A 26,383-nucleotide genomic window follows, 5' to 3' on the forward strand; every position below is an offset into this window, starting at 1 on the left:
TCTGGGCTCTTTAGATTAAGGGTACAGATCTTGAGTGTGCAGTGTCCAGTTAGAGTGAAGTAGTTAAACTGATAAGAGGGATTTGGATTCTACTACTCTGCCTGTTCCATTTTTTCCTTGTCCGTACATGCTTTATGTAGCTTTTGATGCTTATGGGTTGACAGTCTTTCCCGGATGCTCGTAGCTGATAGCATTGTGTGTGTGGTTGTTGCCAGACTCTTCCAGTGCTTCGCTTTCCACCGAATATGGGGTTTCTAATGGGTGTGGCAATATGTCGGTGTACTGTTTCTGCCTGAGAATGACATTCATATTCTGGTCATTTCTTAGAAGGTGTCTGGAGGCCCATGATATGGGTGACCTCAAGTCAGGCCAGTGCATTTTGGGGTCTCAGGAATCCTACACCTTTCTTCCTCCATGCACACAGATTTTGATAGTTAGCAAGAAGTCCAAGCAAATACTTCGCAGAGTTGGGAGTTTGAGAGTCTGCAGTAAATATATGGGATCCTGCAAATATCAACTAGAAAGTTAGTAAGTAAAGAGCCCGGAGGAGAATTGAGCTCTCATTCTAGATGTTCTTTCCTCCCGTACTGAAAAATGGAAAACGTGCCTTGTAACAGAGTTGTGATTTGGCAAATTTAATCAGGCTTTGGTGACTCTCAAAGGGATATACCTTTCTAAACACTACGTTTGTGTGGTGTAACATGGATATGCCTAGGAAATACCTTATGACCTTTCAGGGTGGTTGATAACTGCTGTCTCTGGTTGGCTCTCAGTGTAGGAACCATGAAGCCAGAGCTGTGCCTTAGAGGCCAAAAGTAACCACAATTTCCCAGTAGTTCAGGGCCGAAGTCTGAATATCAATTAGGTGATAGTTTATTTGGCAGAAAACTGTAATATAGAGAGTATAAGTGTCTTGTTTGGGGTTTTCTTCTTAGACTTTTAATCCAGGCTGGCTATGAACTCAATGTTCAGGATTATGATGGTTGGACTCCCCTCCATGCTGCTGCACACTGGGGAGTAAAGGAGGCTTGTTCCATCCTGGCAGAAGCACTCTGTGACATGGATATCAGGAACAAACTGGTTAGTATGCCTGACCCTCTAAAAGGGAGTAAAATTGGTGGCTGGGTCTCCAGAACAAAAGGCTTAAAGTTTCAGTTAAATGGCCAGGTTTACTGTCTAGGGAAATACATATCACGGGTAGCTATTGGCTCTGTTCCCTGCATCCTTCTCCCTCCCCCCTGCCCCATTACCAACACAGTAGTGTTTGCTATGTAAAATAAAACTCTACTGATCAGCATTCTGATTCTATTTATATTGAAGCCCCTAAAATAAACTGGAAAAGAAATTTTTGCCCTTGACAAAAATGAGCACAGGGAAATCCTAAGGTTACTGTCTGTGGTGGAGTTAGGAAGGATTTTATTTTATTTCTAATTCAAGGACTTTGATCGCTGAGCTCTACTCTCATCTAGTCATCAAAAAACCCTGGGTGGCTCAGTGGGTTAAGCCGCTGCCTTCGGCTCAAGTCATGATCTCAGGGTCCTGGGATTGAGTCCCGCATCGGGCTCTCTGCTCAGCAGGGAGCCTGCTTCCTCCTCTCTCTCTCTCTGCCTGCCTGCCTCTCTGCCTACTTGTGATCTCTCTCTGTCAAATAAATAAATAAAAATCTTTAAAAAAAAATCATTATAATGATAAAGATCCTTGAGTCTGGCTGAAAATAGTTACTCAGCCTCACTAAAGCAACTTTAGAGGCCTTAGAACTCCTGTCCCTACTTCTAGAGGAAGTACAAGATGCTGTGTATTTCTAGGAATACAGAGGCATGGCTTTTTACTTAGTAGCTGTTCTACCTGCTTCACATCTTTCCTGAACCCAGCTTTCATCCCCAGATTATGGGTTAGGGTCCTGAACTGCACCAATGTGTCCTAAAAGAGATACCCTTCTCTCACTTAAAGGGACATGACTGCTGTGACTTAATCTTTAGTGCACATGAGCCCTGGACCCCCTTCTGAGGCTTTTAAAAGCCCCTTATTGAATTTATCATATATATTAAGTAAGACTATTTGAGAACAGGTACAAATAGAGATTTTAATTGATTATATGCCGAGGTGCAGTAAGCATTAGAGATAATTTGGTGATTTCCTCAATCCTGTTTTATAAAATGGAAAAACATGTATTTAAAGGATTTGATGTATTTTGTTTGTTTTGGTTTGGTTTAGAGGAAGAGAGTGTGCGTGGGTGAAGGTGTGTGTGTGTGAGGGGCTGCAGAATCCTAAGTGGGTTCCACGCACAGAACATGACCTGAACCAAAATCAAGAGACGCTTAAGCAACTGAGCTACCCAGGTTCCCCAGCAGACTTGCTGTTTCCTGTTAAGTTTCCTCTGTGATAGATGAAGCAATTATTATTATGTAGAGTAGGTAAGTTAAGGAAGTAGCTATCATTGGAACAAAGGCATAAAGTGAGTATTGACTAGTTCCCTGATAAAGTCACAACATCACTACTTCTGTTTTCTTTTGATCATGGTACCCCCTTTTCTGTGCCAGGGCCAGACGCCATTTGATGTCGCTGATGAGGGTGTTGTGGAGCATTTGGAGATGCTCCAGAAGAAGCAGAATGTGGTAAGTCTTTGGTTAATGCTTTAAAGCTTTTCTAGCAGTGCAGGTATCTCATACCTTGTTTCAGTTATGTCTGCTGAGAGCTGAAATGGACATAGCTACATTTCAGAGATGACAACTGTTCCCTTCAGGGACTAACAACAGTCTGTTAGAAAATATCCCAGAAACCATTGTTGTTAAAGTTTACTCATTATAAGCTAGCCTTCAAGCAGCTGAAAGTCAAAAATGATGAGAACAGCAAACTAATAATTACCCTTGAGTTCTAGGAAGTGAATGTGGTATATTCAAAGTTTTTTCCAAATAGGGAGTACTAGAGTAGAGGACATCTTGTAACTTTTTTCTCCCCTTATTGACTGAAAGGACACGCTTATGTAAAACAAATTCATTACAGAGAGAAATTTGTTATTTCTTTCTTAAAAAGGTTGGGTGAGCCTGGTGGTGGGTATTATGGAGGGCACGTATTGCATGGAGCACTGGGTGTGGTGCATAAACAATGAATTCTGGAACACTGAAAATAAATAAAAAATAAATAAAAATTTAAAAAAAAAAACCTAAACCTATCTTTTTGTATTGGACAATACTTGGTCAGTGATTCATACTTAGGATTCATCAGATACCCAGAATTCAATCCTCCTCTCCCTTCTCATTCTAAATCTTTTATTGTTTGCTTACATGTACCATTATGTTGCTTAGTGCTGTACGGGAGAACTACCTAAGTATGGAACTCATGTACAGACTGCAGAAGGAAAAAACCCACCCAATATCCAAAAAAACAGTGAATAATTCACATTTTCTACCTGTAAGTGAGATGAGTAATTTGGGCAAAGAGAATAAAGATCAGCTACTGACGATCATCAGGGCTGATGTCTGAACAGAGTAGGACAGAAAAAAATCACTAGCTTTCCTTTGTGTTTTCCTTTGCATGAGTTGTGATGAGGGCATGTGAACTCAAGTTTAAGACAAAGGAGAGAAGCTTGGAGCAGTCCTGAAAAAAGTAACTATGGAGTTCCCTAGTGGCACAGGTCAACTGTATCCCACCTCACACATGTACGGCACCACGTCTGGACTGTAGAGGGAAAATCCTTCAAGGCTTAGTGGGACAGTTGCATACATAAAGCTCAGACAAACACAACTTAATATTTCATTTTGTCTTCTTTGGTAAGCTGTGGAACCTAGGCTAAAACTTGGGACTTACCATACACTATCTGGGCTGTTATCTTGCAGAATCAGCCTTCCTAAGGTGTATGCTTTTTTTAGTTAGGTTTTTGTTGTTTTCTTGAACTTTTCATTCTGAAATAATTTTTAGAACCACATAGAAATTACGAAAATAATAGAGAGTTTCAATGTATCCTTTACCCAGCATTGTTTGGTTTTTGAACATAATAGTATTTTCACTAAATAACATTTCTGCTTCTCTTTGCTCCCTGCATAACTTTGGGGTCCAGGGATATAAACTCATTTTGTCTAGAGCATGTATCTAAATACCAGATAATTTATTCTAAGGACTTATTTCCCCTTTGGTACCTGTTTTTTACCTTGAGAACTATTGCCAGCGTAATTCAGGATATGGTCATAAAGAATTCTTTCAAAGTTCCTCCTTTTTTTTTTCTTTTTTTTAAATAAACATATCATGTATTTTTATCCCCAGGGTACAGGTCTGTGAATCGCCAGGTTTACACATTTCATAGCACTCATCATAGCACATACCCTCCCCAATGTCCATATCCCCACCACCCTCTCCCCTCCCCCCTCCCCCCAGCAACCCTCAGTCTGGTTTTCGAGATTGAGTCTTTTATGGGTTGTCTCCCTTCTGATCCCACCTTCTTTCATTTTTCCTTTTCCTACCCCCCAACCCCCCCCCACATTGCATCTGCACTTCCTTATATGAGGGAGATCATATGATAGTTGTCTTTCTCTGATTGACTTATTTCGCTAAGCATAATACCCTCTAGTTTCATCCCCGTCGTCGCAAATGGCAAGATTTCATTTCTTTGATGGCTGCATAGTATTCCATTGTATATATATACCACCTCTTCTTTATCCATTCATCTGTTGATGGACATCTAGGTTCTTTCCATAGTTTGGCTATTATGGACATTGCTGCTATAAACATTTGGGTGCACGTGCCCCTTCAGAGCACCATGTTTGTATCTTTAGGACATATACCCAATAGTGCAATCGCTGGGTCATAGGGTAGTCCTCCTTTTTTTTTTTTTTTTTTTTAAATTTATCAGAGAGAGAGGGAGAGAGCGCGAGCACAGGCAGACAGAGAGGCAGGCAGAGGCTGAGGGAGAAGCAGGCTCCCCGCTGAGCAAGGAGCCCGATGTGGGACTCGATCCTAGGACGCCGGGATCATGACCTGAGCCGAAGGCAGCCGCTTAACCAACTGAGCCACCCAGGCGTCCCTTTTTTTTTTTAATTCATCAGAAGCCAGGCTTTTTTTTTTCCCTTTTAAAGTTTATTTTATTTTATTTTATTTTAGTAATCTCTCTACACCCACCATGGGGCCTAAAGTCACAAACCCCAGATCAAGAGTCGCATGGTCTTCCGACAGAGCCAGCCAGCCTCCCCTAGAAGACAGGGTTTTTTTGAAGATTGAGTTTGGATATTTGATACAGACAGTTTTATTGAAGCTCTAACACCATGGTTTGTCTCTAACCTTGGATGAGGATTTTTGTCATTTTCTTCAAAGAAGAAAATGATGGGTTTCTCTCTTTCTCAGTTCTTTCTTCCCCTTTTGGTGTTAGTCCTGTCTTCTTCAGAATGACGGTACCATTTTGAGTTCTTCTCATTGCTGCTGATTTTTACCAATAGTTAACTTCTTCCCTTTCCTCTCTGTTTTCTCAATTTCCAGCTTCGAAGTGAAAAAGAGACACGGAATAAGCTCATTGAGTCAGACCTTAACAGCAAGTTGCAGAGTGGACTCTTTAAGAAGTAAGACATTCGGGGCTTAAGAAATGCAATGAGCTCTGCTGTGTTTGGGTACATATGTGTGTGTGACATACTTAGCTCAAGAATTTATATAGGAAAGAAACTGTGTTCAATTTAAACCAAATGATCTTTAAACATGTGGGAAGTTTGAGGGGCAAAAGAACTGGCATTGATATATGAGGGAGACACTGAGGATGGATGAATGTGGTTTTTTTAAAAATTTGTTTTTTAAAAGATTTTATTTATTTATTTGAGAGCAAGAGTTCAAGCATGAGCAGGGAGAGGGGCAGAAAGGGAGGGAAAAGCAGACTTCCTGATGATCAGGGAGCCCAACACCAGGGTTATGGGGCTTGATCCCAGGACCCTGAGATCACAACCTGAGCCAAAGGCAGACACTCAACCAACTAAGCCACCCAGGTGCCCCAGGTGATGATGTTTTAAATTTAGAAATTAATTGAGACAGTGTACAGCATATTTTCCTCCCAGCTTAGGAGTTCTTAGTCCTAGCTACATCTTTAACTGTAAGGTCTCTGAACTAAGGGACATGTGTGTTTTGTTTATCACTGTTACCAGCTTGATTCCTGGCAGGTAATAAGCACTCAGTAAACATTTGTTAAGTGACTTTTTAAAAACATTTACCTGCTTCATCACTGTCAAGATTCATAGCCCTCCTTTTTCCTGTGTGTTGAAGAGGCTAGATCTACTTAAGTCATATTCTAAAGTATGAACCTTAGTCTGCAAAAACCCAAGGATTCAGAAGAATGTAAAGAAGGATTTGATGTATTTCTGTTATTGCTGTTACACAGAAGTTTATGGATTTGTTTTCCTTATTTTTGATTGTCAGTGAACTTACATAGTTTGCCATTTCTGAGTTACACTCAAATTGTCATCTCTAATTAGCAAAGAGAAGATGCTATATGAAGAAGAAGTACCCAAGTCCCAAGAAACGGAGGAAGAAAGCAAAGAGTCCAGCAGCTCCAGCTCAGAGGAGGAGGAAGGTGAAGATGAAGCTTCTGAGTCAGAAACTGAGAAGGAAGCAGGTAATGTAAAGATGTTGGTAGCAAAGGTCCTCTGTTTCCATAATGCAGGGAGATAACTGCTTATCAGAGCTAGGAGACCTTAGAGGACTTTAAGTTCTTTAAGTTTAATTTTCCAAGGTAAGATACCAAATTTTGAGTGAAAACTTGGTTGTAAAAACCGTGAGCTAGGTTAGAATATATGTATTAGTTTCTATGTAGCCATATGACAAGGCACACACAAAAATTCCTTTTTTAAAAAAAAGATTTATTTATTTATTTATTTATTTACTTGAGAGAGAGAGAGAGAGAGAACGAGCCAGCGCCCAAGCGTGTGCTTGCGAGCAGGCAGGGAGGGGGAGAGGGAGAGGATCTCAAGCCCACTCAGCACTGAGCGTGGAGCCCAATAGGGCTCTTGGTCCCATGACCCTAGGCCATGACCTGAGGGGAAATCAAGTGTCAGATGCTTAACTGACTAAGCCACCCAGGTGTGCCGCAACCCACCCCCCTCCCGTGCACCAAAATTCTTGTGTAAAGGAGCCAACTCTCTGGTAGGGTATAGAGATCAGATACGCAGTAGGCTGAGAAGGTGAGATCTTGCAGTCTTCAAGCAGTCATATTTGGTCAAGTATCTTTAACCAGCTGGTGGAAATTTGCATTTAGTTTTCAGGTTCCTCTGATTCCCTAAACAGAATCCCAAGATGTTTTCATTTTCCTTCTGATTATGTGAAGCTCCTTCAATTCCTGAGTTGGGGATTGAAGAAGGAACAAAATCATATTTACCTTTATGACTCTTATTGATATTATATATGCTTCATATGGCATTTCTTAAGGTTATCATATGGAAGCCCAACAGTGAGAGTGAGGTGCTGAACATGGTTAGATCCACAAGTTGCAGAAGTACCCACTGGTTTTGATACATAGGCAAACATTGAGAAAAGAGATACTGGGTTTTACTGAATAGAGGTTCAGAGGCAACAGAATAGCTCTCATGGATAACTGGAAGTTAACGATAACTAAGGTTTTGTTTTGTTTTGTTTTTAAAGATTTTATTTATTTATTTGACAGACAGAGATCACTAGTAGGCAGAGAGGCAGGTGGGGGGGTGGGGAAGCAGGCTCCCTGCTGAGCAGAGAGCCTGATGCAGGGCTTGATCCCAGGCCCCCGAGATCATGACCCGAGCCAAAGGCAGAAGCTTAACCCACTGAGCCACCCAGGCGGCCCAACGATAACTGAAGTTTTATAGTACATGTGTCCTGCACTCACTGTTTCATATTAGTATAGTATTAGCTCACTGAATGTCACCAAAGGAAATTAAAGATCACTAATTGTATAGAGAAGATAGATACCAACTAGGTTTGTAGCACAGGAGATGACTTTTTACTCATAGAGCCTTGAATTTCTATTATTAAGCAAGCAAAACTTGCTCTGGAAATGCTAGTCTAGTACCTATCAACATTTGTAAATGTTCATCTTTTTTTATGTTTTTTATTTATTGAGGGCTTACATGTCTTAAGCTTTAGGAATTAATTACTATCTGGTCTTGCTCTATGCTAGATCACTTTGTTAGCTACCAAGGTATTTGAAGAATGGGAGGGAGCTCCCTGAACTACTGGAATTGCTTCGTGATATGTTCCCATGCTTCAGGTCTCTGGTCCCTGCAGCCCATCTCTGCATTGTGGTTGGAGTAAAACACCCTCAGCTCCCTTTGATTATATTACACCCCTGTCCAGAAACCATCTACGACCTCCTCCGCTACTCCCATCTTTGCTTTTAGAGTAAATCCCAAGTCCTGTAGCCTGACCTTCAAGAGCTTTCATAATCTATCTCTAGCTGAGCTTTCCAGTACTATCTATAGGCAGTGTCATCTACTAGCCAAGCTGGATTTCTTGATTTTCCCCAAACATGCCCTTAGTTTTCCTACCCCTGAACATTTATTTGCACCTTAGAATTCCTTTCTATCAAATGTTTATTGACTGATTTCTGTTACAAGCTGTAAGATTTACTGGAATGAAGAGCCCTTCTTTAGGTTTTTCTATATAAAAAACTGAAAAGGAGTGGATTGCTTCACTGTTCTCCCACCCCATGATAATTGCTCCCGTTTGTATCCTTCTGGCACTGCATACTTACCTCTGTTGTAGCACTCATCATTCTTGTTGGGAACTCCAGGTTTATCGTTTACTCCTAAGTCTCTGCATGATGCCTGACACAGGACAAGCATTCATGTTCATTAAATAAATGCTTTTTGTTGGATACATCTAGGACATACAGGGGAATAGGAAGGCATGTACATGAATAAAATACATGTCACATGAGAGATATAAATGTTGTCAATGGTATTCACTAGTAAGAGAGATTATATTTAGTTTGGGGGATTATAACAATATTTGGGTAGTGCTTTTTACTCTGCAATGTACTTACAGCCACACCCTGAGGGATGTATTATCATCACATTTTAGAGTGGGAAATTGATCCTGTAAGGGGTGAGGAAAATTGGGTCTCATAGCTGGCAAGTCGTGTGCCTGAGATCCTGACTTTGATCTGGGACTGCTCAGAGTAGCAGGGGCAGAGTGAAATGTGAAAATTATCTGCCTAAAAGGTAGAAGCTAAAGGTATGGGAAAAGAGGAGATTTCCCAAGGAAGAGATTGTAGAGAAAAGATGTACAAGAAAGAGTCATGGGGCATGCTGTGTTTAGGAGGCAAAGAAGGTATGGTCAGAGAGGTTGAGGATAACCAGGATATGTGTTTCTGCATCAGGAAAGCCAGGGTAAGGGGATGCCTATGTGACTCATTCAGTTAAACAGCTGCCTTCAGTTCAGGTCATGATCCCGGGGTCCTGGGATCGAGCCTCATGTCAGGCTCCTTGGTCACGGGGGAGCCTGCTTCTCTCTCTCCCTCTGTCTCCCTCTCCCTTTGCCTTCTGTTCCCCCTGCTTGTGCATGCTCTCTCCCTCTCTCTCAAATAATTAAATAAAAGCTTAAAAAAGAAAGAAAGAAAACCCAGGGTAAGAGTGGGAAGGAAGAGGTCAAGAAATAGACTGCATTTAGGGAGTCTGGTAATCTCAGCAGTTTCTGTAGCCTGATGGAGGCAGAAGCCAAATGGTTCCAACAAGCTTCCCTGGTCATTTCTGCCAGTTGAAGTTTTCCTCATATTTCAAAGCCCAGCTCAAATCACTTCTCTTATGAAAAGAAGTTTCTTTTATGAAACTTGTTTTCATCACAGAAACAAGTTTTTCCCCCTTCTCTGACTGGTAGCTATCTGTTTGAACTTATTTCATATTACTTACCCTACCTAATAGTAGTGATATTTCTGTTTGTTTCTCATCTCCTCTCTTCTTCCCTTACCAGCAAGTTTCAGAAGCACTGAAATGTGTTGTGTGTTTTGTTTATCTTTCTGTCTTCCATAATGCCTGGCACTGGGTCTTCTAAGTGGTAGGTGCACAATAAATATACATTATACATAAGTGTATATTGGAAGAATATGGGGAACTGGATTATATCTAAACGTTTCCAAATGCCCAACACAATATATATGTACTAAACAAATATTTCATTTTTTTTAAAGGTTTTATTTATTTATTTGACAGAGAGAGAGAGCACAGGCAGGGAGAGGGGCAGGCAAAGGGAGAGGGATAAGCAGGCTCCCCACAGAGCAGGGAAAACCTGATGTGGGCCTCAATCCCAGGACCCCAGGATCATGACCTGAGCTGAAGGCAGTCGCTTAACCAACTGAGCCATGCAGGTGTCCCTAAACAAGTATTTATTGAATTCATTTATCCTGTTTTTAAAGATCCACAGAGTAGGAAAAGAATTAATGAAACAAGATGGGATCGGGAGGAAGACAAACCGAAAGAGACTCTTTATCTCACAAAACAAACTGAGGGTTGTCGGGGGGATGGGGATAGGGAGAAGGTGGTGGGGTTATGGTCATTGGGGAGGGCATGTGCTATGGTGAGTGCTGTGAAGTGTAAACCTGGCTGTGAAGTGTAAGACCTGTACCCCTGGGGCTAATAATACATTATATGCTAATTAAAAAAATTTAAAAATTTTTAAAAAGACCCACAGGTAGAGTCTCATAAAATGACAGTTTTCATGTGTCTTCCATGTAAATATAGTTGTAAAGAATACTAATTCTCTCTTGAGGTGAATGTAAGTGGTTTGATCTGGACTTCTATTTTCCCCTTTCTTTTACTTATTTAACTTAAACACTTGGTATATTAGTTATCTATTGCTAAATAACAAGCCATTCCTAAATATAGTGGTGCTTAAAACAACTATTTATATATACCCAATTCTGTGGGTTGGCAATTTGGGAGGGACTTCCCTGGGATGGCTTTTCTCTCCGTGTGGTAATACTGGCTTAGACCTGTGTTGGTGGTCAGTTGGTAAGTTAGCTGGGGCTGGCTGGTCCCAGATGGCCTTACTCACCTCTCTGGTGGTTGGTTAAAATGAAGCAAGTGGGCCATGTTCATCAAGCAGACTAGCCCCTGCTTCTTCCCACAGCAGTTGGATTTCACAAGAAGAGAGGGCAATGTTCAGTGCACAAGCACTTTCCAAGCCTCTGCTTCTGTCACATTTGCTAATGTCCCAGTGCCCATAGAAGGTCACATTGAGGGGCACCTGGGTGGCTCAGTGGGTTAAAGCCTCTGCCTTTGGCTCGGGTCATGATCCCAGGGTACTGGGATCAAGCCCCGAATTGGGCTTTCTGTTCAGCGGGGATCCTGCTTACCCCTCTCTCTCTGCCTGCCTCTCTGCCTACTTGTGATCCCTATCTGTCAAATAAATAAATAAATAAATAAATAAAATATTAAAAAAAAAAAAAGAAAAGAAAGTCACATTGATAAACCCAGAGTCAATCTGAGAGGCCACTACAGAGGGGTATAGATTCACTGAGGGTTCTTATTGTAATGATCTGTCACATTTGAGTAGCAAAGTATGCTTCTTAGGGAGAGAGATATTCAGATAATATTTAAAGAATGTCTTAAATATTCATAATAACCACAAGAAATGATAACATTAATAATAAATAACTGTTTACTAGGGACTTATTATGGCCAGACATTGAACAATGCAATTAAAAAACATTATCTCTAGACTTTATAGCAATTCATAGGTAAGAATTAAAATCCCTGATTAACCAGTGAGAAAAGAGAGGTTCATATATGTTAAGTAATTTGTCCAATGTTTACAGCTAGAACGTGGCTTAAAATTGTCACATAATTCATAGGTGGATTACTCTGGGGTCCTATTTCCAGAGTACATGGATCAGAAGGCCCCACCATACCTATTAGGTGTAGGCGCTGATGTAGCAGTGAATGAGACAGATGGGGTTTCCACTTGATGGCCCTATAAAATGGACTACCATTATTTATTAAGAGGGTTCACCTACTACAGTTCTGTAGCTTAACTCGCAATATCCTTTGTAACCCTTTCTACCTTTATTTTCTATTGTAGTCCCAAGAATATTCATTACTTTAGTTAGGCCTGCTTAAATTAGGCCCACTTAGACTTAAATTTACTGATCAACAGATGTGTGTGTATTTTGATTTCTGAGTCATTACTCATACCCTTTCTTTCTCCTGCCAGTTGGTATTTGTCTTCCAGTTTTTCTGTGGCATCTTTCCTTGTCATTTCCTGCCTCAGAGGATTTACTCTAGATTCATAAAGCCCCATTGATCCAACTCAGCCAATTTAGCACCTAACTTAGATACGATCTTCTGTTGTTACTATTATCATTATGCATCTTATCTCATGTCTTGATTATAATTACCTAGAAAGCAAGATCTATCTGGTTTTTCCTGCCCAATCTCCCAAAACAGAGTAGATTCTTACTATGTACTTATTGATGAATTTTATATATGGTACATAATGTGGAGGAAGTTTTCAGCTATATATCTGGGAATAAGAGCCTATCGAGAAAGAAATTTTACCATGGAGTTTATTTCCTTTTGGCAAAAGTTGCTAGAGATTTCATTTTAGTTTGAACCCAAGCATTACACGGCCCTAATACTCTGTTTTGATAATGGGTAAACCTTTTCTGTTAGCAGAAAAGTACATACATAAATGCACAGATAAGGTTTTCATATTTGCCCTTGTTGCTTCTCTTGTCTTAAATAATAGATAAAAAGCCAGAAGCCATTGTCAACCATTCCAACTCTGAAAGCAAGAGTATTATCACGGAACAGATACCACCACCAGCTCAGAATACCATCTCTGCCTCTTCAGCTAGGAGAGTGAGTATTTTGGAACTTATTTGAATATTATATTTCTCCTACTATGGCTACATACAGTTTGAAAGGCCTTAAAGATGCACTCTTAATATAATATAGATACATCTTGCCTGTCCTTGTCTGCTTAGTCTGCCGTAACAAAATACCACCAACCAGATGGCTTTAAACAATACAAATGTATTTCTCACAATTCTGGAGACTAGGATGTCCAAGATCACAGAGCTAGCTGAGTCAGTTCCTAGTGAGGTCTCTCTTCCTAGTGTGCAGACGGCTACCTTGTCTCCAGATATTATAGTCATATTGGGCAGAGCTTCAAAGTATGGATGTGGGGGGGTGTGCAACCATTGCATTATAACATTGTCCACAAAAGCTACAAATCCAGCACCAAATTTGGTTACAGTGTGTTTAAATAATATAGGATATAGTGACCTGGGACCAAAGAATTTTGTCCATTGCTTATTTTCTTCATATCTAAGGCTAAGTAAGGTAAGTATATGTAAAGTTCAGACTGGGTTAGGAGGATAGCTAGCATTCAGTATTAATTGATTTGATGACTTACGTCCTTTTTTTACTTCTTGTTTAAAATTTTACTTTCATAAATAAAGTCTTGTCAGTACTCATCATAATGAGTAGAGAGCAGAGGTAGAAAGAACTTGTTGAAATACCAGAGACACCTCCTCCTGCAGTTCAGCCCAGACCTCTAAGAAGCTATAGGCTTATAAGCAGTGAGATGGAGTTGAATAATGACCTTGCTCTGCAAAGGATACAGTTAGTTTTGAGATTAAGAATCGATCTGAGTTCTTGGGAAGGAAGTTGTCCAAAACTCTATGGTTTTGTAGACACTAACTTAGACCACTAACTTAGTGCCTTATGAATCGAATAGACAGGATTATGGTATCATTGTGGAGACGAGGAAGCAAAGGCCTGGCTGCTTATTTATTCCCATGAGCATCGCTTTGAATCCATAGCGATGTCTCTGAGAGAACCCAGACCTCCCTCCTCACCCAGGCATATAGCTGTACCTCACATACTCCCACGGCTTCTAAGTGCGACTAGACTTCTTGCTTTGTTTTAATTTATTTTATTTCTTGTTTTATTTTTGAAAGAGAGAGAGTGTGTGCGTGACTCCCAGAATCAGGGTGGATGAGAAAGAGCTGGAGGGAGTACATAAATATATCCATTCAGGGACTAAGTAAAAGAGAAAGTCTAAGTGTGAGCTGGAGATGAGTGATTTAGTGTCTCTATTGCATTTTCACTCCACCAGGCAGTAAAGGTGGCCTGATAACCTGGAGAAAGACCAAAGCCATCTTGCAGAGGTCCTCCAGGTCCCATGCATGGATCATTGACTGCCGTTCGAAAGAGCAGCTACTTCAGACCGGTGTTTGGGCCTAACACTAGTCTATGATGTTTTCTGTGGTTTATGGCAAAATGAGATGAAGACAATGTAAGCTTTTCAGAAAGCTCTCTTTTCTGAGGTTAAAATGTTTTTCTTTTTTTAATGAAATGATAGTGATGGAAATGGTAAGCAAGTGTTTGAAAGATGTTGTCCTGGCAAAATCTAGACAGATGGTAATTCTGTGACTTCTGCCATTTTTCTTCTTTTTTAATTTTGCTGCTTGGTGAGATCTGAAACACTTGGAACTGCTACCCAAGATCAAATAAACTATTTTCTTGAAATAAGCAATTAGAATTTGAGTGGAGTGAGTTTTAGTATTTTTTTTTTTAAGATTTTATTTATTTATTTGACAGAAAGAGATCACAAGTAGGCAGAGAGGCAGGCAGAGAGAGACAGGGAGAAGCAGAGTCCCTGCTGAGCAGAGAGCCCCAGGACTGTGAGACCATGACCTGAGCTGAAGGCAGAGGCTTAACCCACTGAGCCACCCAGGCGCCCCGAGTTTTAGTATTTTTATTACTGTTAACTTAAATCGGCTTACCACAGCCTTACCACAGTACCTTAAAACATATTTATACATTGCCTCATCTGTGTTTTCTAGTCTTCACATGTTATAAGGAGGAATTAAGCTTATTATCACCATTTTACAGGTGAGCATGTTGAGACCTAGAGAAGTAAAATGTCCCATTTTCAGTTACACAGTCAAGCAAGAGAAGATGTTTTTACTAGAACGTGGATCTCCTGGTGTTCTAGGTCAGTACTCATTGCTAAGAGAGCAAACAGTGTTTAATTTCTCAGAGAGCAACTCTGTCAGTAGGAGCACTGTGTTAAGAATCTGAGGCTATTTCTGGCTCAGGGAGAAAGGGAGCCTTGAGCAGTTACTAGCATCTGCCAGGTGAGGAAGGGAACATTGGCAGAAAGCCTGCCATGTATTTGTTCTCCTTGTACTGCCCGATACTGCCTCACTGAACTTAGTTAAGTGTGGGAAAAGGCAAATAGGCTGAAAAGAATCATCAGGACCTTTTTTTATTCCTCCTTTTCTTTTCTTTGCTTCTTCCCTCATAGTTCTCCTCCAGCCTTTTTAACAAGCCGGAAGAGCCCAGAGATGAATCTCCTTCTTCGTGGAGAATGGGACTCAGAAAAACTGGCAGCCACAACATGCTGAGTGAGGTGGCCAATTCTAGGGAGGCTCTGAGGGACCGAGGCTCCTCCATCCACCGGTCGTCATCAAGCCCTCGGATTTCTGCCCTGCTGGACAGCAAAGAAAAGGTGCAGTTTAGGCAGGGTGTGGGGGAGTTCCTAGGCAGTTTCTTTCTGTGGAAATTCAGTCTCAGAGCAAAGGAAAGTGTGTTCGAGTCCCTGGTTTGATTTTGGGAGTACAAAGTCTTTAAAGGGAGATGGCACATCAGTAGTTTAATCAGTTAGTGATTTGCTTGCTATTACTACTCGGCCAAAAAAGAAAAACCCTTTACCTTTTGGCATAGCTTATGTTCGTTCTTCCTTACCCTCCTTACCTAGGGCTAATTAATTAATTAATTAATTAAATCAGAAACAGGAAGATTTGGATATGGCCTAAGTTTCCCTTGAACCAATACCAGTAATTTACTTTTTCAGTGTTTAGAAGCAAAGTTCCTTAGCTGGACTTTTTTTTTTTTTTTTTAAGATTTTATTTATTTATTTGACACAGAGAGAGAAATCACAAGCAGGCAGAGAGGCAGGCAGAGAGAGAGGGGGAAGCAGGCTCTCCACTGAGCAGAGAGCCTGATGTGGGACTCGATTCCAGGACCCTGAGATCATGACCTGAGCCAAAGGCAGAGGCTTAACCCACTGAGCCACCCAGGCACCCTGGACTTTTGATCCTAATGAAGCTCAGGCAAATTAGCACTTAGGAAAATCATGTTTCAGTGCCTCATTTTTTTCATGACTAGATGTATGATCAGGCTTACTTCACAAACCCCTCATCCACGTAATCATCCAAGATCAGTGCACTGTTATTTCTTAACTTTTGGTTCTAGGTTTTCTAGAGCTCACCTGATGCCCTTCTCCAGGGTCAGGTCTGCCCTGTAACCATAGTGCCCTTGCTCAGGATTATGTTTCTGGAGATTCTGAAGGAGAGGAAGCCTATTGGTTGGATGAACTCTGCAGCGTGTTGGTTGTACATGAAGCTGCATTTCAAAGGGACGATAGGCTTATTTCATGAAGAACTTTCCAGTGGAGCTTTCTGTTTGTGGCTTTCAAAGGCTCCGTCTCTCTTGGCAGCTGCTGCTTTGTGTCATTTGTGCTGCTGTTTTCCCTTTTTTGATCATCTTGGCTTTTCCCGTGAGAATTATTTCCCTACATATTGGTTTTTAATGGAGGAAATGTAGGAATCAGCCTTTGGAAGGTAACCTTTTGTAATACCACTCAAACCAAAATTGGTATTGGATCAGGAAATGAGATGATATAGGTGTATCGCTGTCTGCTTCTTCACCCAGAACGTTACACTATGTCAGTATTGTACCTTCTCTGTGCTTCACTTGTTTTGATTTTACAGGAGAGAGAAAACAAAAGCTATTTTAGTTCGCTAGCCCCCCGGAGGCTCAGCAGCACAAGCGACATTGAAGAAAAGGAGAACAGGTAATCCAAATACACAGGCCAGAAGATGGTCCTCTGGGGGCAGGTGCCCCTGGCCCATTATGGATTGTTTATCCCTTCTGCTTAGAGCTCCTCCCAGCCCTAGCTCTTGTGCTTTGCCAGTTCTTCACCCTTCATGCTTTCACTTCAGCTTGGGTATTACTGTCTTTAGGAAGTCTTCCCAGACCCTTTCAAGGGTGAATTTGTTTAGTATACTAACAGGCTCTGTGAAGGTAGGGTCTGTATCTGTCTGGTTTCTCAGGGACCCCTAGTACCTAGCACACGACCTACTCCATAGTAGATAAAAAGATATTGTTGTTTAATTAGTGATCAACTTCTAATGTGTATGTACATAAAATTTCAAGTCTTCCTCATCAATGAAAATGAATGTGAGGATTTTGAGATACTGCTGCATCTCAGGCAGAGCCTGATTGAGAGCTTGCTTTTCCTTCTTTTTTATTTTATTTTATTTTATTTATTTGACAGAGATCACACGTAGGCAGAGAGGCAGGCAGTGAGAGAGAGAGGGAAGCAGGCTCCCTGCTGAGCAGAGAGCCCGATGCAGGACTCGATCCCAGGACCCTGAGATCATGATCTGAGCCAAAGGCAGCCGCTTAACTGACCAAGCCACCCAGGCCACCCGAGAACCTTGCTTTTCAAGGTGTGGTCTTCCCACTCAGCAGCACCGGTATCACCTGGAAGCATGTTAGAAATGCAGAATCTCGGGCACCTGGGTGGCTCAGTGGGTTAAGCTGCTGCCTTCGGCTCGGGTCATGATCCCAGGGTCCTGGGATCGAGTCCCGAATCGGGCTCTCTGCTCAGCAGGGAGCCTGCTTCCTCCTCTCTCTCTGCCTGCCTCTCTGCCTACTTGTGATCTCTCTCTGTCAAATAAATAAATAAAATCTTAAAAAAAAAAAAAAAAGAAAAAAGAAATGCAGAATCTCGGGCCCCACCTCAGACCTGCTGAATTAGAACTTGCATTTTAACAAAATTCTCTAGGTCATTCAAATGCACATTGAAGTTTGAGGACTGTTATGGAGAGCTGCAGCTTTGGTCGGAAAGGCCCTGAGTGAACAGTTGTGAATTAGAAATCCTACTACTGCCCTTTCCTGGGCAGTATATAATATATACTATATTATATATATATATATATATATAGTATATAATAACGCTTTTATTTATAACACTAAGTAGACTTCCAGCATGTTCTTCTCTTTTCCTCTTTAGTTACCTCTTTCCCTTGTGACAGACTTCCTCATCTTCCCCATCATCCTCTTCTCTGCTTACTTAGGAACAATCTGTTGATTTTGTAAAGCCCTTTAAAGGAGAAACAAAAGTGAGTTCTTATTACCAAAGAATTGGAGACCTTTGATACAAGGATTTGGTACCTATTGAAGTTAGTTGGCTTTGAAGCTGATAAAAGAAAGCAGGCAGTTGTAATACTTGACCCATCCTTTGTGTATACAGAAAACAGGTTCATATAAAACCAAGCATAGCTCGAAAGTGTTTCTATTTCTTTAACCATATTTCAGTTCCTGTCCCTGGCTCTTCTCTCCCAGTTTGGAGTGTTTTTGTTTGTTTGTTTGTTTTGTTTTGTTTCATTTTTTATTATTTACTTGCAACAGAGAGAATGTGAGTTGGGGGGGTAGGGGCGGGGCAGAGGGGGAAGCAGACTCCTCGCTGATCAGAGACCCTGATGTGGGGCTCAATCCCAGGACCCTGAGACCTGAGCCAAAGGTCTCTGGGTCTCTGACCCAGGACCTGAGCCAAAGGCAGACACTTAACCAACTGAGCCACCCAGGCAACCCTCCCAGTTTGCATTGTATCATGGACAAAACTGGTGGCAGGAATCAGTGCTTTGTTTTATTTTTCTTCCATGCCTCTCCAGAGAATCTGCTGTTAATCTAGTGAGGAGTGGTTCGTACACACGGCAGCTGTGGAGGGATGAAGCAAAGGGAAGTGAAACTCCACAGACAGTTGCTCCTTCTACCTATGTATCAACCTACTTGAAAAGGTACCAGGTTCCACACGGCGGGAGATGATTTTTCTTCACTCTGGTTATGGGCGTATGGGTAATAATTGCATGCCATTTTATATCCAATTAGCACCACAAAAATGAATCAAAAATGAATTACTTTTAGATTTCTTGGGAGTAACATCTTGACTAATTTTAAATTAACATTTATTTTTCTAACTGAAGTAAAGTAAGCTAATTCCAAATTCTCACCACAGACAGATCCGAATTTATACTCTTTCTTCTCAGTCCTATTAAAATCTTCAACTGAAAGTGACTTCTAGTAATCCCTGAGCAGGACTGAATCTAAATCACCTTTGTCCAGTAGCTAGTTTTCCTTTTTCTAAAACTTGAGTAGTTCTCATCTCAAGTTACATTTTTATGGGGAGGAAGGGAGGGACCCTATAGGGTGGTGAGGGGGTTGGGTAATGGGGACAGTTTTGAATTGCATTAAAGAAGTTTCATATTGAAGCCTGTTAATTTAGGGACTTGAGTTGTTGTTTTTTTTTATGACTTTAATGGCCCTCAGATCCATCAAGATGTGAAACTCGCAAGTTTGGTGCAGAGAAGGTACATGGGTTTCCTTCCCCTTTTCTCATTTATATATTCTCTTTTCTGCCATTATTTTCTTTGCCATGTACCAGCCAGCAAGCAAAGCACCTTTGCCAGAGCCATTAAGCTATAAGATACACTTAATTAGTGTTTTGATTTGAACTTTGCTGCTGATGTGGAAGAGTCTGACTCTCATTGCTCACTGTGAATTCTTTCTTCACTTTCATTTACTCAACCCCTCCAGCTGCCTCTTCATGCCATGGGCTTCTTCATTAGGTTTTATGGATGATTGGTTGGCTGCCCGAGAAACAGCCTTTTGCCATAAAATATGTGTTTGGGTTTAAAACTTATTTCCACTGGATTGAAGGAATCTTGTCAACTAGTTAATGTCAGAACGTGGGAACTAGCGAGCTATAAAACAAACAGCCACTGTGGCTTTTGGATGGTCTTCAGTTCTACAGGGGTAGTGGTGTTTCAGTGATCTCACTAACGCTTCATTATATATACAAACTCGGTGTTTTTGGCTCAATGAAGCTATTACTTACCTGTCTTCAGGGCTAAGGTTTTAGTCTGTCTAGATACATCATTACCTCTTATGGTTGCATCCAAGACCAAGAAAACTTTTCTAAGAAAGTAACATTCTAGGTCTAGGAAAGAGAGAAAACCACATTTAAATTCCATGTATGTTGTTACATTGTGATGGGGTTGTTCTTTTTCACCATCCAGATCATTAACACATGGGTTGAGGGTGTAGCATCTGGACAGATAGATAGATAGATAGATAGATACAGTTGGCATAATTATGGTAAACAGAGGAGAAAGGGACTGTTTCTGTTTAGGGTGGAAAGCATGCTTAATTATGAGTTGAAAGATCCACAACTTGCTTCATGCTTTGGATTTCCAAACCTCTGTCACCCTTAAAGCATTTTTTGATTATACAAAATCTCATTTTATGATCTTTTCAAAAGGGAAGAATTGTATGCTCTTGCTATTTTAAAAAGAAAGTGTGAGAAGATACATGGCCATCTTGGGCTCCACCAGTCCTCAGGATACTTTCCATTTTCTTCTAGTTCATCTCTTGTCCTTGGGCAGAAATTTCTTTCCTGTGTCCCAGTAAAATGCATCTTTACCAAAGAAGGCTTCATAGTTTGTCTTGGTCACCTCTGCTTGTGTCTCATTACTATAATAGTCAAGACTTTTTAAAAAAAAATTCTAATCCAAATAATTTTTTGCTTCAATTGAGATGGTTCTTACTTATCTTCATTTGAAACAAAGGAAAGTTACCTTCTGTTGCACATGCGGTATAATGTTCTAGACTTAAAACCTTGAATCCTCCCAAGACTTAGGAATCCTCCCATTTTAGGCTAAGTAACCACAATTCTCAGAGACTTTTTTTTTCCCCCACAGAGCTTTTTTATTCTTCTCCACTCTTTAATTTTAAATTGCTACTCCAAAACCTCTCCAAATTCTTGGTCTTACTTTAGCTTCTGCACTGCTACTTCTGTATCAGGTAGACATTTGGGGATGCATGATTTTTTGCCTTGGGGTTTGTTGGGAATTACTTTTTCTAATGAAATTATTCTATTTGCTAATATTTTTTAGCCCCTCTTCTGTTCCTATATACTACTCTTCTGCTTTCTCTTATTGCATATCATCTCTTCTCCATGTTCCTTCACTCTTTTGGATGATTGACAGATGCCTGCTTGCTGCCAGTGACACAGCTCTAGCTGGAGTTGATCACTCACTCCACTTCCCAGTTGCCGTACCCTCTCTTTGGTCTACATTCCTTTTAAATGCACAATCTTGGGGGGGAAGGTGGTGCTGGGAAATGGTGGGTGAGCAGCATGTCCTGAAGAAAGTGACTGTGTGCTGTTTTGCAGTGCTTCATTTGGTAGAAGTAGTGACCCCACAAGTCCCTACATTTCAGCCAATCGCAATCCATCTGCTACCTCACCCATTACCATTGGTTCATCTACCTCTCGGGGCAGCAAGTGGCAACCTGCCTCTTCTTGCCCTGCACCAATCAGTGCAAACACTACTGCATCTGTACATCATGGCAGGTAAGGCTTCTTGGGGCCATTTGAGTTACAGTCATCGAAACTCATGCCTCTAGATGCACATATGAGATTCGAACCAAAGGGACTTTGGCACTGGGGATACAAGTTTGAATTCTTTGTGAAAATGTCCATGATTTAACAAGGATGTTTTGTTTGGACTTGTATTAGCCACTCAGCAGTTGCTCATTGGGTATATATATATCTTGGTACTTGGTGTTTAGGCATCAACTTAAAATGACTTCTGTTGTATGATTCCTGTGTAAGGGTCATCCTATTATGGGAAAACACATATTAAAAATATCCCCATACTTCACTTACATTAATTTTCCAGTAATTGTGAGTAGGAATCTTTTCTACTTACTCTTTTTTTCAGAGGATGAGATACAAACCCGAATCGGAAGAAAAGCTAACTCTTGTTCCAACAGCTTCCTATAGCTTTCTAAAAATTCCTAGTCAATGAGAGAGTTTTGCTGGAAACACTGTGGGAGGGAAGAGATTTGTGTTTGTCTGAATTTGTCTAGATTTGTGGTATTCCTGGGGCAATGGTGTCTAGTCTGCCTAAGGGGTAGCATCGGGGTAGCATAGGCAAGGTTTCATTGTGAAAGTGCAACAGAACTTCAGCTCTGGTTTTGACTATGGCTTTTGACCCTGTATATATGGTCAGAGATCTTTTTTACTTTGGGGTATGGCAAAGGGACCCCTTTTTGAGGGTTTGTTTCTAGAACTGACACAAAGAAAATGAAAAACAATGATGATAGTGTTGCTTGTTGCTGCAAGAACACTTGCTTATGGTAGTGCTTGATTGATTTTTGTCCATTTATTAGATTTCTTTCTGTAAAATAACTGGTGAGCATTGGTTGGCTCAGAGGGATAGCCTCGGGTTGGATTTATTATTAATAATGCTATATAATTATGTAGAAATTTATTAGACCCTCACAATAATTCATCTGCACAGGCATAGTAAATATTATACCATAGATAAAGAAACTGAAACACAGAGTTTACTTGCTTAAGTATTAAGAGCTAAGACTAGGGAGAAAGAGTAATGGCTGCCGTTTGTTGAACCCTATCATGTGCCAAGCATTGGCTTAGGTAATTACAAAAATTACATGAGCAATTGGTTTACTCCCATATAGCAGTAAATCTAAATAATTAAGGCTAAAATATGATAAAGGTTTATCTTTTTTTCTCTCACTTAAGAAGGTCCAGCAATAGCCAGGGCTGGCACCATAGCTTTGAAGTCATTAAAGAATCCTGGATCCTAATGTCTTTCTGCTTCACAGTCCTTCAATCATGCTTCCATTTCCATGAGTTGCCTCATGGCACAAAACAGCTGTTGAAGCTCTAGGAGTCATGACTGCATTCTAGGCAGGAAGAAGGAAGAAAGGGAGAAACACACAAAGAGGGAAGGCCTCTGAACGGAAGTTTCCCCCAAAGCACCAATTTCTACTGATGTCTCACTGGCTACCTCTAGCAGCCAGGAAGACTTTGGAAAATGTGAATTTTTAACTAAGTACAATGCTGGCCTCAATAAAGTCTGGGTTCTGTTAGGAAGAAAAGGAAAATGAATATGGGTCAGGCAACTCGCTATCTCAGGCACACGTACATTGTTTATAAAGAGGCCTCCAGTATATGAAGTACCATTTTAATTTTATAGACATGGAAAGTGAGACCCAAAACTTATTCATCTGCTCAAGGTCACATATCTAGTAAGGAATCAAGGTAGAGTTTGAACCTGGATTTTTCCATGTCAGAGATCCTGTTTAACTATTTTGTTTCCACTGAGCTTATGTTTTGTTTTTGTCAATACTAAGTATTTGTCAATACTAAGTGTTCTTCATAAATTATTTTATTTAATTATCACAAGAGCCCTGGATTTTATGGTATCATTATTCCCATTTTACAGATGAAGAGACTAGAGAGGTTAACTTGGCTACAATGTAGCACCAGTGGTTCCAGAGCCTCTGACGCCTGCTTTGGAGCTTTTCCTATTCTGGCAATCTTTTTTTTTTTTTTTTTTTTTTAAGATTTTATTTATTTATTAGAGAGAGAAGGTGTGTGCAAACAGGAGGAGCAGTAGGCAGAGAGAGAAGTAGGCTTCCCACTGAGCAAGGAGCCCACAATGGGACTCAATCCCAGGTTATGAGCTGAGCTGAAGGCAGACACTTAACTGACTGAGCCACCCAGGCGTCCCTTCCTATTCTGCTCTAACATTCTACTTGTAAAATCGTATCACACATCCAAATAATAGTTCAAGTCCTATTCTGTAATTCAGTAAAATAAAATCCTTGGCATTTCTACAGCAGAAAAAAATCACAGAGAGAACAAAACATGTTACTAACCTAAAAAGAATGTCAGATAAGATTTTGATAAATGTAATTTTTTATAGCTTTGTTGCTGGGTAATTATATTGGTATGTCCTATAGACTTATACATCTTGTAAGTCTGAGGAATTTAATTTCACCTTTTTTCTGAGTCATTAATTGCTTCTGGGGAAGTGGCTTGTGTTTTTTAGATATCACTTCAAAACTGTTCTTTTTTTTTTTTTTTTAAACTGTTCTATTTTTATATTTGCATCTAGGTACCCTGTTTAGATTTTTACAATCTGATTATTGCTTTCAAGCTTATTCTAATGATGTGATTATTTGAAAATGAGCTTATAGCTACTTATAAGCATTTCTGGTAATTGTGAGTAGGTGAAAAAAAAAACCAGATTTTTAGCATTCTTTATTTTCATTGCTTTTCCCATCTCTGTGAATATCAATTTTGGATCTCTGTTACCCCAGCAACAAGCTGTGACATCACAAATGATAGCTTTTTGGGTGGAGAGCCAATGGTTGCTCTCAACTCTTTGTTAAGAAACAAAGATCTTGTTTTCATGTAAATGAGTTTAATTATACAGCTTGCTGTTGGAAAGTCTGCAGTTAAGGTTACATATAGAATCTTAATAGTTTTTGTTTCTGTGGCTCATGTATACACTTAAGGATACAGGCAATCAGGCCATTTGGTTACATAGAGAGCAGTTGCTGAGCTAGGTGAGAAAGAACTGGACATACTGAGGTTGTATTTCTCACATATATCTGGAATCCAAGAAGATGGTCATCTAATCTAGGCTGAGGACTACCACAGACTCCTACTGTCAAGAATTAAGGGGCAGGTGGAGTTTAATATCGTAAGTGACTTTAGTGTTGTTTTCATGTGTGTGGAGAGGCCCTGCCTCTGTGTGTGCGTGTGTGTGGAGACCAGATGGTACTCAGGAATCATTTAAAGCACTCTTGCATATGTTACTATCTTCTTGTGCCATAGCTAATTTTTTTAAAAAATTTTAATCTTAAAAAAAATTCATGAAATAGAACTCTTTGGGCAGAGGATATCATATTAAATGTATAATCATACTGTTCTAAGATTTAAGAGCTCAGAATTGAAAAAACCAGTCAACCAGCAAATAAAATCTGAGCCAGAAGAGTCTCTAGTTAAACTTATCTCAAACCCTCTGTCTGTGTGCTAGTGCTTTGTTATGTAGCATGCCTGACCATTCTCTTTCTGCTTGTGTTTTTGTGTTTTGGGTTTCAGGACTCCTTACAAATCCCAGGCTGACTCAACAACAGAGAAAACAGTAGACAATGTCTCTTCTAGCACCCCGCTCTGTGTGATCACTAATCGCCCTCCACCTAGCACTGCCAATGGGGTTACAACTGCCACTCAGCTCTCCACTCCTGGAACAGACTCCTCTGTGGAAGCCCGGGACAGGAGGAGGTATGTTCTGTACTGATTGCATTTGCCGGATTCTGCTTGAGGTAGGATAAAGGAGTGGGTGTGAAGTCTTTCCCCCAATCCCAAATATATTTGTGAAAGTAGATCTTTATATTACAGTTTGGGTTTTCTATTTCGCTGGGAGACTTTTGATGGAGCTCTTAATTATTTCTGATTATTTAACATAGATACTTACTCTGTTACGAATATAGACATGTCTCTTTTCCGCTTATCTTATAAAAGAAATCAGGGTCAGGCATGTTTTCTCCATTTTGTGATGGAGAACCTGAAGCACGGAGAAGGATCTTTTCTTTTGTTCTGAGGAGTAGATGAAGACTTTTCCGGCAGCAAAGAAAAGCAGTATCATGAAAAAGACTCAGAGAAATAAAGCTAGGATATCATTTTAATTCGTTAAAAAATACCAGAAAAAGAACTCAATAGTATATGATGATATGGTGGAAGGGTAGGGACTGGTTACTGTACAATTTCTTCCAAGAAAAATTAGGAGAGAGCAGTCATATGTGGCACAGGAGAGGTTTAAGGTAGACGCTAAGAAGAACTTTCTGATAGCATTAGGAGATCTTGGAAAATGTGACCCAAAAAAATGGGACATTTTCATCCACTTGAAAAAGTGGAAAAAATAGAATGCCCTCCATTTGGCTGTTTCAGATCTACTTAAAAACTGAAGCCATACTTATCCCTTTTTTAAGACTGGAAAAAGAAGTGAAATCTTATCAAAATTTAAATTTCCGTCTGGCTTCATTTTCTTTTGAATATCCAAAGGAAGAAGATTTTATGTTTGTGAGTGTGTGTATATGTGTAATAAATCAAGAAGTCTTATCATATGTAAGAATAACGAGTTAAACTTTTTAGATGTTTGTTTATTGTAAAGACAGTTCGAAGAATAAAATCCTGAGAAGTTGAAGAGAGATGTTAAGTGAGTTGAAGAATAATGTTTTTCTTCTTCCTTTCTTTTCCTTTCTTTTAATTCCTTCCTTTCTTTTCTCATTTCTTTATATAAAAATAGAAGGAAGTCAGTTTCCTGGGCTAACGCATTATAGAGCGTCATCTTTTCATTGGTTTCCAGCTAAGGAAATTTTAATAAATCAGTCTTGAATATTTAATGTTTATATATTTAATAGCTCAGATGGAATTAAGGTATTATTAGTTTCATCCAGGAACTAAATGCAAAATTAATTTTTTTCTGAATATT

General features: G+C 40.2%; 1 protein-coding gene across 9 annotated transcripts in view; it reads left to right on the plus strand.

Moving 5' to 3' along the window:
* The window catches only part of PPP1R12B (protein phosphatase 1 regulatory subunit 12B), a 223,306-nt gene that overhangs the window by 70,200 nt on the left and 126,723 nt on the right, over nucleotides 1-26,383 (plus strand). For 3 of the 9 annotated variants that reach the window (XM_044267619.1, XM_044267610.1, XM_044267609.1), the window contains exons 5-14: nucleotides 936-1,080; nucleotides 2,541-2,615; nucleotides 5,467-5,546; nucleotides 6,444-6,583; nucleotides 12,679-12,791; nucleotides 15,247-15,450; nucleotides 16,715-16,797; nucleotides 18,683-18,808; nucleotides 21,241-21,420; nucleotides 24,991-25,173. In XM_044267619.1, coding sequence (XP_044123554.1) covers nucleotides 936-1,080; nucleotides 2,541-2,615; nucleotides 5,467-5,546; nucleotides 6,444-6,583; nucleotides 12,679-12,791; nucleotides 15,247-15,450; nucleotides 16,715-16,797; nucleotides 18,683-18,808; nucleotides 21,241-21,420; nucleotides 24,991-25,173 — 1,329 coding nt within the window. Of the gene's footprint in view, nucleotides 1-935; nucleotides 1,081-2,540; nucleotides 2,616-5,466; nucleotides 5,547-6,443; nucleotides 6,584-12,678; nucleotides 12,792-15,246; nucleotides 15,451-16,714; nucleotides 16,798-18,682; nucleotides 18,809-19,337; nucleotides 19,379-19,543; nucleotides 19,565-21,240; nucleotides 21,421-24,567; nucleotides 24,590-24,990; nucleotides 25,174-26,383 lie in introns of those variants that run through there. The other 6 variants (XM_044267620.1, XM_044267611.1, XM_044267612.1 and 3 more) reach the window with 5 other exon arrangements.

Source organism: Neovison vison, chromosome 10, assembly GCF_020171115.1.
Source record: "Neovison vison isolate M4711 chromosome 10, ASM_NN_V1, whole genome shotgun sequence".
Classification (NCBI taxonomy): Eukaryota; Metazoa; Chordata; class Mammalia; order Carnivora; family Mustelidae; genus Neogale; species Neogale vison.